Below are 12007 nucleotides of genomic sequence, written 5' to 3' on the forward strand. Positions count from 1 at the left end.
GGACTGTGGGGTATGGGAAGGTAGGGAGTGATAGCTAAAGGGTACAGCTTTTTTTTTTTTTAATTGAAGTATAGTTGATTAACAATGTTGTGTTAGTTTCTGGTGTACAGCAAAGTGATTCAATTATATTCTTTTTCAGTTTTTTTCCATTGTATTTATTACAAGATAATGAATATAGTTCCTGTACTATACAGTAGGACCTTGTTGTTTACGTATTTTATATATGGAAGTTTGTATCTGCTAATCTCAAACTCCTAATTTATCCCTCCCCCTGCCTTTTCCCTTTGATAACCATAAGTTTGTTTTCTATGTTTGTGAGTCTCTTTCTGTTTTGTAAATAAGTTCATTTGTATCATTTTTTTTAGATTCCACATATAAGTGGTATCATATGATATTTGTCTTTCTCACTTCACTTAATATGATAATCTCTAGGTCCATCCATGTTGCTGCAAATGGCATTATTTCATTCTTTTTTATGGCTGAGTAATATTCCATTATATATATATGTACCACATCTTCTTTATCCATTCCTCTGTCGATGGACATTTAGGTTGCTTCTATGTCTTGGCTATTGTGAATAGTGCTGAAATGAACATTGGGGTGCACGTATCTTTTCGAATTAGAGTTTTCTCCAGATATATGCTCAGGAGAGGGATTCCTGGATCATATGGTAGCTCTATTTTTAGTTTTTTAAGGAACTCCATACTGTTCTCCATAGTGACTTACACCAATTTACATTCCCACCAGCAGTGTAGGAGGGTTCCTTTTTCTCTGCTCCGTCTCCAGCATTTATTATTTGTGACTTTTTAATGATGGAAATTGTACACTTTAAGTGGATGAATTGTACAGCATGTGACTTATATTTAATAAAGCTGTTAAAAACAAAACAAACTTCTAAAGCAGGGTGTTAACCTGGGCTTTTGAGAACTATGTACCACCCAGAATAGCGTGCCAGAATTGGCACGTCTGCATTTTCCCGAGTTTGTCAAGTTGACTGAATTCTCTGTGACCCCCCCTCCCCTCTGCAGAGCTGAGTGCCCCTTCACAGGGCTCACTGCAATGCCTGACTACATGGAAAGAACGTGATGAATATTAATGTCATCAATGCAAATTCGGTCTTAATTATTTAAAGAAAATGATTCGTGTCTACTTTTAAGCTAGTAACTAACCAAGGAATAGAATGCAATAGGTTTCGCTACCTCCATTGCTGTAGAAAAGGGAATGACTATGACTTCCATTCTGATATGTAAGATTTTTTAATTCTAAAGTTTTATTTGTAATATTCTTTCTGGTCATTTTTATGTTATTCAAAGCTTTTCAAAATCAGTTGAATGACCTTATAGGGGTTGTGTCAATATGTCAAGTTGGACAAGGTTCTCAACCTTTAAACTGAAAACTTTTGCACCATCAGAAAAACAAAAGGTTCTGTTCACCCCCTGAATCAAGTAAATGTTGATTTATATGATTTTTCTGTAAATGACTAGAACCACAAAAAGCAGAGAAATGTCATTTGCATTATCTGACTTTGAGGAACTGTATTTTATAGACCCTTTTCTGGGTAAATATCAAGAGTAGTAGAGGCTTGTTGAACTGGGCTGTTTTGCATTTTTAAAATTTGCATTGGTGTTTCAAGCTACTTTAAAAGTCTAAGGAAATAGCTCTTTTTTTTTTCTTACTAAAGAAAGTGAGTGTGTGCTCACACTCACCCAAAACACTCCTCTAAATTTGAAATTTTCGTACTGAGGTCCCGTGTGCCTAGTTTTCTTTCTGGGATCTGGGATCCCACTGCATCCCCTTTTGCTTACTTAACAGCACACCCTCTTTACGATTTGTAACCCAGCGCCTGTCCCGGCTGCGTGGCGCGGGAGATGTGCACGGGCAGCCCGCCCCCTGGTAACCGTGCAGCCACATGCTGGTGATGGACCCCAGCGGCCCAGCACCAGAACGTGGAAACAGCTGACTGCTGACTCAGAGGGGAAAGCAAGCCACCCACGAATCTCATTGCAGCTAGCTGCTGCATCCCTATCCCATAATCCCTTGCTTGGTCTGCTGCAGTCTTTTCAACAGACGCTGAGTGAGAAAAAGAGGTCCTGTAAGATAAAGATTGATTGGTTTGAATACCGAAAGGGGTCTCCTACTTGTTAATGACCCAGAAACATTCCTGCCGACTTTCCTGAGCCTCCTCTTATTTCCTCCATTTTTCTCTTCCTCTCTTCTGTTCATGAGCTGGCACATCACTCCATAGAGCAGAAGATATGCTGGGCTTCTGATGATGGCTGCACTGCATGGTAGGGAATTTTAACCAGTCTCTTTGCATGGTGTTTCCAAACTTGAGATGTTGGCAGAAATGTGCATTGATCTTGTGGATTGTCGCGGGCTGCAGCGCCAGGCCGGGGAGGATTGAATTCTTTGCCTCGTTAATTAGTCTGTCTGCAGAAATGGGTAGGTCCTAAATGTTCGGATTGCTTAGTCTTACGCCAGGTGAATAACTAATTTCTTCTGCTGTCTCTGTCCTGGCTCCCCGAGACCCCCACCCCTTCTCTCTTATGGTGATGCTGTATGCTCTGTAACTATAAGATAGAGGGAGACCCCCACTCTGCTTAAACAAAAGCATCAAATTAACAAGAATAGGGAGAAAGTCATGCAGGATTTTTCTTATCACTTTTCTAATGTGATCTGACTAGATCTTTATTTTTACTAGTCTTTATTTTAATGTGTATGTCGGCCTATTTTAAATATAAGATTTGTTTTCCCCGTGCATCTCTCTGCTGGGTACAAAGATGGGGATGAAGTGTTTAATTTGCAGGATTCCTTCCTTGGTACCCCAGGGTGGAGGAGGCTGTGATTCGACCCTTCCCCCACTGTGTCCTCTGTTAGAGAACCCTGGGGTTGAGTGCCACAGTTCCCAGTTACCATTGGAAACCCATTCATTCATAATGCATGCCTCGACCCTCTGAATCCTGAATGCCATTGATAATCAGAAAATATGCAGGAGATCATTTGGGGTCTTTTCTGACATTTTTTTCCCTGCCTTTGAAATAGGCTCAAATCTGGGTGGAGTTCAATGGTAGCATTACACAGAAGGGAGATAAAAAAGAAAAAAAAAAACTTGGGTTGGACCTTAGGTTTGCTTCCTGAAACAGTGGGTCTCATTTTGTATCATCTTTGCAGAAACAATGATGCCCCACCCTGTCGTTATTCCTTATTTGGTGGGGGCGGGGGGCGGGATAGGAGAGCAAGTAGGAAGGCTATTTATTTTAAACTAAAAATTGAATGTTAATCAGTAGATTTCTGAACATCAAGGTAAAATGATATTTCTGCCTTAAACGATGGTTTCAGTGTCACAGCTTTAAGGAACAGATCTCAATTCAGAATGAGGCATTTTAAAAATTATTAGTTCGGTTCTTTGGCTTAGATCATTTTACAGTAGTTTTACTCCTCGTGAATAAATTGTTAGAGGTTTTTTGTTCTTGCTTTTATTTTAATTCGAATATGTAAGGAGAGCCATTTGTTTGCCCAGTTGCTTGAATTGATCTCTTAGGTATTAGGATTCACTCCTGCCTACTGTGAACCTATTTTCTGGTGTCTTTCAGTATTTTTGGGCAGATGCTTCAGCAGCATCTTTCCCAAGCCACTGTAGTGTTAAATAATGCACGCCCCACCCGAGCGAGCACACAATGAGAAGTTTCCTGTGTGCTGTGGTACAAGAAAGCAGCTTTCTGTTGCAGAGATGAGAACAGTGGCCTTTCCTAAACCTCTAAGTATTTCTTTCCAATTTTCTCCTAGAAAGACACAAGGGATTGGCGTCGGAAAGGTTAAAACACGGCTGAAGTAAAAATGTTCTCTGATAGAATGTGCTGTTTCAAGAAATAGGAATGTAGCGTATATATAACCCACACATTTTAAAAATGGAGAATAAAATCTATACATATTTTCACCATAGTTAATATTATAATCCTGAGATGACTTAATTGTTTTATTTATATGATAACGAAAGCTGAGTGGATTTTGTTGCTTGTGAAATGAAGTAAAAAATACTCATTCTTTGTCTTACTCAGAAATAAAAATGTCCTTCACTTGGATGCCATTAGACATTAATTTCTCCAAACTCATGACTTTCTTTTATCTATCCTTAAGTAGAAAAAAAATCCTAAATATGTGGCAATTTTAAAAAATTTAACCGAGCTTAATTTTTGACTCCCAGGTGCCTTTTTTCATTATCTCTCAGATAAAACTAAGATTTTAACCAAACATTTGTGTGTATTATTGATATGTATAGAAGAGAAGTACTTTCAAACTTTAAAAAAAACTGCTACCAAATTATTTACTGTCAGGTTTTTTCTTTTAAAAAAAGTGACTGAATTACTTCTAATTGTGGCAAAATTCTCATTTGCACACACCTGTAATTGCTTTTTTTTTAAAAAAATCTCTGATGCCATCTGTGCCCCTTCATTACTTATGTAAGAATTTTAGTGTAGATTTTATAGAATATGCTCTATAATGAGCTTGGCTCTTAGGGTTCTTTGAATATTATTATTATGCAGATTGTTTGAATTTAACTGATCAGGTTTCCTTCTAGAATTTGAAGATTTAGATTAGACCAAATACTGAAGAAAAAGAAGCCCAATATAATTATTCAAATAGCATCATTGGAGGAGCCATTCATTCCTGCCTTTTGCATGTTAGTCTGTCAACCTTTTCCTAATTTGCCCTCTTCTGCCTTCTTATTCTCAGTAGCTTCCATTCCTCTGTTAAGTGCTTTTTATTATTATTCTTGAAAACTTAATAGTTTAAGTAAACATTTATTTTAATAAATAACAGATTTAAATAATATGCTTCCATCCACCAGGGCAAAAAGAGGGGGTTGCTGTTTTTGTAGGACTGTGTCTTTTGAAGTTCTGATGTAGAACGCATTTCTCTTCCCCCTTCTTACTAACCTCACCCAACTCCCAGAGCTTAGGGCCCTGGCTGCCCTCTGCCTTTCCCAGAATATTCAGCCTCTTTGTGTAGTCCCCAAGGAAAGCAAGGGAAGAGACTTGGCAAGGTGATGAATGTGGGGAGAGGAGACCCCACTCACCCTGACTGCCCCAGGGCACTGTAAAGTGAAGGTCAATTAGCCTGACCACTTAACACTTCATCACACAGGGCCAGCCTTCTGGAACTTAGAAAACCCAAAGTAGATCTTTCTTTTTTTTTTAATTTTATTTTTATCTTTGGCTACGCTGGGTCTTCATCGCTGCTCGTGGCTTTCTCTAGTTGCAGAGAGCGGGGGCCACTCTTCGTTGTGGTGCGCGGGCTTCTCATTGTGGTGGCTTCTCTTGTTGTGCAGCACAGGCTCTAGGTGCACGGGCTTCAGTAGTTGTGGCACGTGGGCTCAGTAGTTGTGGCTCACGGGCTCTAGAGCGCAGGCTCAGTAGTTGTGGCTCACGGGCTTAGTTGCTCCGTGGCATGTGGGAATCTTCGCAGACCAGGGCTCGAACCCATGTCCCCTGCATTGGCAGGTGGATTCTTAACAACTGCCCCACCAGGAAAGTCCTGAAAACCCAAAGCAAATCTTAAGAACTGACTACAAAAGGTGAGGACTTTTATGAAGAAGGTAATTACAAACAGTTATCTCTACTAAGGAAAGAGGTAGGGGAAACAGGCATAAATATTATAAAGACAAGTTGGGGCATGGCTTAAAAATCAACTTGCATATGGTAAATCCCAGCAATCTAGGGAAGCTGTCATACATCTGACCCTGGAGAGAAGGAGAGCCCTTGGAGAGCTTGGGCACATCCTTCCCTGGAGACAGAAGTTAAAGTGGACGGCCTCCTCAGGTCCCCCTCTTCACCCCCCCACACACTCACACACCTACTGTCAAGAAAGATATTGCATCTGGCTTTTCTAATTTACAAAATGGCCCATTTGGGATAGAGGCTTGACTTAACTGCAAATAGGTCACCCTGTTTTAATTTCACTGAAGATCGTCCTCTTTTCTTTCCTCTGGTTGAGTCCTCAGTAACGCTGCCGATCCCATTGAAGGTGAATAATAGTATGCTCATAAAGTTGAAAAATTCAAAATACTTTGTTTTTAAAATTGTGTTTTAATCTGTGCCTTGAGCTCTAGGTACCACCTGCTCTGGCAGGGAAAAGGTAGCATACTGGGAGTTATAGATAATCCTAGTGGTTGAAGGTCTACTTTCTATAAATGTAAAAGAAGATTTTTAACTTCTTGGGAAACTGATTTTAGCATGGCCGCACCACTGTCGTTGACCCAACCACAATAAAAAAGGTAAATATATTCATAAATAAATTCAGCTAAGTGGCAACAAAGAGAAGCCATAATCCAGGAATGCCATAAAATTAAACAATAGAAATGGAATCTAGTGCCTTTAAGATGATTTATAATCAAATATGCTCCTTCTTGCCCACAAATCACATGTTAAAATTTGATTTTCCTAAGGATTCTTGACCTGTTTCCCAAACATGTTTTCTAGCCCGGCCAGACAAGCTTTCACAAACTCCCTCTCCTTCTCCAGAAGATGCTTCAGCCTGTCTTTTCTCTTCCATCCTCTTTTCCTCCTCTTCCTCACTTTAGTGTCAGAAATAAAGGGTTTGGAAAGTTTTCTGATCTCAGTGGTGTAATTTGGAATGGGAAATACGGTTTCAACTTTGGAATGTGGACACGGGCATTTTTCTGTCATTTCATCTCCTCCTATCAAATTCTTCTTTTCCATTTGGTTGTAATTTCCACCAAGTTGTAGATTGCAGAAAGCGAGCCGGGCAAAATACCAAGAGATGACGTGAGGAAAAAAAATGCTGGGACAGGGTTTTTCTATGCCCAAGGATTTTGTTTTGTGATGGTTGCATTGTTTTTACCCACACAAGCTGTGTTTAGTTGGCAAATCTCCACTAATAAAGAACTTATATGTCAACCTCCTTAGACTTTTTTATTTCCATGCATATGTGTCTTCAATAGTTCTCAATTTCTTTTCCTGCATTTGTGAGTGTGTTGAAATACGTCACTAAATATTTACCCTCTGGATCATGGATTATGTTGCTAAGCATTAGACTATCGCTTAGGAAGGCAGGTAATGTCTGACGTCAAGTGAAAATGTTCACATGAGATCAGCAAGTGCTGCTCTTTTCTGCTACTGGGACCGAGTCTGTTCCTATGTTATACCTCATTTGTTCAGTCCATTTGAAAAAAAAAATGTGTCTACTATGTACCAGGCATAGTTCTAGGTGCTGAGACTTCTGCAGAGCAATCAGATAAAAATCCCTGCCCTCATGAATTTTACATCCTGGTGGGCGGAGGGGAGACAATATGCAAAATAAATACGTTGCACACTGAATTGGAGAGAGACCAGTGCTATGGAGAGAAACAGAGCAGTGATGGGGGTGGTAGCAAGTGCTAGGAGATAGGGGCAAGTTTCAGTTAGAAACAGAATGGTCAGATGAGAATGGTCAGGTGATGTTAAGCAAAGAGCTGGAGAGGAGAGTGAACCCCTCTGTAAGCAGCATTGTTGGTTTTCCGCCGACAAGGAACCTCAGCTGGTCTCCCCACACAAGAGCTCTCATAGCTGGTTCATGTCAATATTACACTAATGTTGGCTATTTGTGTAGTTTTAAAATGGCTCTTCCTGCCTTCGCTTCTGTATCATTTCCTTTCTATTGGCCTTTTGTCAACGTGTCTGGTCCTAGTTCCTGCATCCGAAAGCATTTTGGCTCCTTCAGAGACAAAGTCCGGCCAGGTGTGTTTTCATGTGTTTCTCTCTAGGAATTAGTTTTGCAGATCTCCAGAAGAGCAGTTCTATATTCTGATCTCTATTATCATACACTTATTTCTGCTGGTTATGTGAATAAGAAGGATCTTTGACAGTTCAGAAACCAAGATGGGGAAAGGAGAACAGCCGAGAGTATAGATAAGTATTTACAGCTTTTCTAATCAAAGGAGACCAGAAACTGTGGTGTGCCCAAACACTTCGATGAAAAGCTGTCGGATATTTCGTGTACATTCCTTGTGGCACATTCCGTTGGATAGAAGGCTTCTCACAGTGCTTCTGAGCATGCCCCGTGCCTCTATTTTCCCTTCAGGAGTAGTCAAATTCCTTTCTACTGTGGGTGTCCAGTTATATTCAGGGAACCATCCTTATCCTGGCAAAATCTTGGTTTGGGGCTCTTTGGGGGTTGGAAACATTTTGTGTTGATTCTGGGAGTCCTGAAATCCAGATGTCTTCAACAGGTCACTTGTGAAAGGTTGTAATATTGTCATAATTTTAAATTACTGCTAATGAGTAAATTTAATTTACCATATAAATTAACAATACTAACAAAGACTTACTCTCACCCACTACAATAATTATCATGAAATTAGAGTGAAAATTAGAATGAAATGTCTTTTATTTCCACTTCGGAGAATAAAAATGTCAGCTCAGGAAATTTCATTTAGTCAACATATATCATTTGATTAAAACAAATGTTTTTTCCTTGCCAAAAATCCAAAATTTAAGGTTAAAAAAAAAAGTAAAATCCAATATGATGTTTTCTCCCTGCTTGTTTCAATACTCCACATGACTGATTATTTTGAAGGGTTAAAGGAACATTTTCAAAAGCTATTCAAAATAAAATTCTTTTTAACTGATTTTAACTGAAAAGTTTAATATGATTTGTTAAAAAAAAAATATGGAACATTCACAAATTGATGTGTCATCCTTGCTCAGGGACCAAACCAATCCTCTGTATCGTTCCAGTATTAGTGCTGCTGAAGTGAGCACTTTACAATTTTTATGTCTCACACACACACACACACACACACACACACACACACACACACACACACACACACGCCAGGAAAGTGTTAAACTTGCTTAAGATTAGGTAACATGAGCTTATCAGATAAGGCAGAAATCTTGAAATCCGAGCTTTCTGATTCACTGATTTTACTGGATCACCTTGGGCAAGTCATTTAAACCCTCAGCTTAGGTTTCCTTATCTTAAAGCCAGACAAATCCATTCCTTCCCTATGCTGATGTCTTAGGGATGCAGTTAAAGAAAAGCAGACAATGTGCCAACATTTTGAGCTCCTGAGAGAAGAGCTGCATTTAATCGAATCAATGGGTATCATTCTCTACTCTGGTTCTTTAGGAAGACAGTCTATGAGAGTCTAGCAGATAATGCTGGCTAATTAGGTATGTCACACCTACGCTGTTTAACTAATGCATGGAGTTCCGATTGAACGTGACACTCTTGTACAGCAGGTGCTTTTACAAGCTTGATCTGTTTATTAATCGTGCTCTTTAGAGAACTTACCTAGAAGGCACAGAGTTGGAAAAAGGGGTGTGTCATGTTTGTAACTATACTCCAATATGTGTAAATAGCAGAGTTTTCTGGAGAAAAGTTGACATGCTTTTTTAGAAGTTGGTGATTTGGTGGGGGAGAAAGAAGACCATCATTTATATTTGGAAAAGAGTGTTTTCTTTAGAAAATGTGGAATTGTTGTTTCTGTAAACACAGGTCCCAGGCCAAGTTAAAATGTTATATGTGAACCAAGCTTCCATAGCACAGCTTTCTGAAAACCCAAGGTCAAGGATTGTGGTTGTTTAAGGGGTGAAAAGGTCATGGGTTTTGCATTCTGGCAAACTTCCTAACTGAGCCTCGGTTTTAAAAAATCTATAGAATGGGAATAATACCACTTCCTGCCTAGGGTCATATTGAACCTTAACTACTTTTTTTTTGGAAAGAGCATTTCCATTGGGAATTAAGAGGCTGTGGACACCTTGCAAAATATTTAGAAAATTAGGTAGTGAGTTTTAGCTCAGCTTTGGTTCACCCCTTTGGGATACAAGCCAGAAATTCTTTAAGGTGATAAATGGAGCTATGTTTTATGTTGTAGTTTTTCCCTCCCTTATTCTTTCATAAGCCCTCTGCTTTCTCTGTTACCCTCTTCCAATTCTCATTTTCTGGCCTGACCTTTCACATTTTGAAACCTCCTCTGAATTAAGTCACTCACCAGGCCCTCAGACACCCACACGCGAATACCAACAGACATTTCTTAAAATAATAGAGACTACCTCTAGCTTTTGTCCCCATTCCATGGCAAACACATTTTAGTTCTGAAGAAAATACTCTGAACCCCATACAAGTTTTTAATGAAAAATTCTAATTATTTCATTCCTGGATATTAACAGTATGTAGGGAAGGAAACACTTTTCTTCTATACACTTAAGTTCTGTAACTGAAGCCTGTGAATTAAACTGGCAAAAGACAGACATCAGGAGAAAAAGGTATACACATTTTATTGATATTTCATTTTTCCAAAATAAAATATATATTTTATTAAACTTCATTGATTTACTATTTTAAATTTTACATGCATAGGGACTTCACGGAAAAGAAGAGGCCATTAGACCCAAGACCACAGATTATGGAGAATTGACTAGACAAAGGAAAAGGGAGTTTGGACTCCAAGGGGCAGTAAATTGTGGGAAGGGGGCCAGGATATGTATGGTAGATAAGGGTGGTTTAGTAAGGTTTGTTATGCATAGTCCTCTCTGGTGATTAAGAGTCTTCTTCTCTTCCTGGTATGGGAGAGTGGGGCACCTTTACAAATGGGAAATGTGTGTCCTGCTTTTAGGCAGATGGCAGAGGGAGAGGGCTCTTCCTCATCTGCTGCTTCTCAATCACCTTCAGCTCAAAATAATCCTTATATCAAAGTGGCTTATTTGGGGGTGGCATATTTTGACCCCCTTCAAGTATAATAGTTGGGAAAACACATTCTATCCTAGTAAGACTATTCTATTTAATATAGACTATAATACGACTATATATATATATATATATATATATATATATATATATATATATATATTCAGATATAGTCATGGCTGGAGGCATGAACAGGCAGGGCTATGTAAGTATTTATCCCTTCAGCTGCCCCCACTTTGAAACCCAGCAAGCTACCTCTCCTTTGTTTCTTGCAGTAATTTAATTTTTAATACAATTTTTAAAGGTTACTTTCCATTTAGTTATTTCAAAATATTGGCTCTATTCCCCATGTTGTACAACACATCCTTGAGCCTGTCTCACCCTCAGTAGTTTGTACCTCTTATTCCCTCACCTGTATCACCCTCCTGCCCCAACTGGTAACCACTAGTTTGTTCTCTATATCTGTGAGTCTCCCAGCAAGCTACCTCTCTGTACAACATACCTTCTAATTTGTTTTCTTTGCATGCTGAACCTGTGATTACTTTATTGATCTACAAATAGGCCCCTCACTGTACACCCTCTATAGCGATGAGGATTGGTTATAGCCATGTCAAGGTCACAACATGGAATTCTACCTGTATTCATAACACAATGCCTCTAGCGAATAAACCAATGATTGATTTGCATTTGCAGATTATTATATGTTTTTCCGTTTTGGTTTTTCTGTCTGACAGCGGCAGCGTGCAGGGTCAAAGACAGCCGGCCCCCCATGTCAGTGGTCTAGGATGGCAAGTGAAGCCACCAACATCCCAAGTCCTGTGGTGCGCCAGATTGACAAGCAGTTTCTGATTTGCAGTATATGCCTGGAAAGGTACAAGAATCCCAAGGTTCTCCCCTGTCTGCACACTTTCTGCGAGAGGTAAGCCTCCTCTGTGCTCAGAGAAGGGGGTTTCACAGACTGACCTCCTACAACCTGCCAAGGGGTTCTTTCCAGAATTCTACAGTTACCTATGGGAGACAATAAATCTTTTGTCCTTCTGATAGACATCTAGAAACGCAATCATGAGTTGCCAAGAATGTACTTTATTTCAAAGAACTATTATAAGCGGGAGAAAGCAATCCAATAGCTACTGATTTATTTCCACAGGAGATGGAACATTAAATATTTTAAGATTCAAAAACTTTTAAAATTTTCCCATTGTTCTTTGTGAAACAGTTTTTGCCAACCATAGATCCCTCATGGTGGAGCTTTGGTGATGGCCAATTAAAAAGCTATCATTTTCAGGACTTTCCTGGCTGTCCATTGGTTAAGACTTGG

The 12007-nt window shown here is 39.4% G+C and overlaps 1 protein-coding gene and 1 pseudogene across 10 annotated transcripts in view; one reads left to right on the forward strand and one right to left on the reverse strand.

Moving 5' to 3' along the window:
• The window catches only part of TRIM2 (tripartite motif containing 2), a 171925-nt gene that overhangs the window by 104306 nt on the left and 55612 nt on the right, over nucleotides 1–12007 (forward strand). For 5 of the 10 annotated variants that reach the window (XM_049709074.1, XM_049709075.1, XM_049709073.1 and 2 more), the window contains one exon: nucleotides 11424–11608. The exons of 1 other annotated variant lie outside the window; for it this stretch is intronic. In XM_049709074.1, coding sequence (XP_049565031.1) covers nucleotides 11475–11608 — 134 coding nt within the window. In that variant the 5' untranslated portion in view covers nucleotides 11424–11474. Of the gene's footprint in view, nucleotides 1–2002; nucleotides 2289–11423; nucleotides 11609–12007 lie in introns of those variants that run through there. 4 more of the 10 variants (XM_033403526.2, XM_033403518.2, XM_033403489.2 and 1 more) reach the window with 4 other exon arrangements.
• LOC117196220 (uncharacterized) lies at nucleotides 8661–8759 on the reverse strand (annotated as a pseudogene).

The sequence above is a fragment of the Orcinus orca genome, chromosome 4 (assembly GCF_937001465.1).
Source record: "Orcinus orca chromosome 4, mOrcOrc1.1, whole genome shotgun sequence".
NCBI classification, from domain to species: Eukaryota; Metazoa; Chordata; class Mammalia; order Artiodactyla; family Delphinidae; genus Orcinus; species Orcinus orca.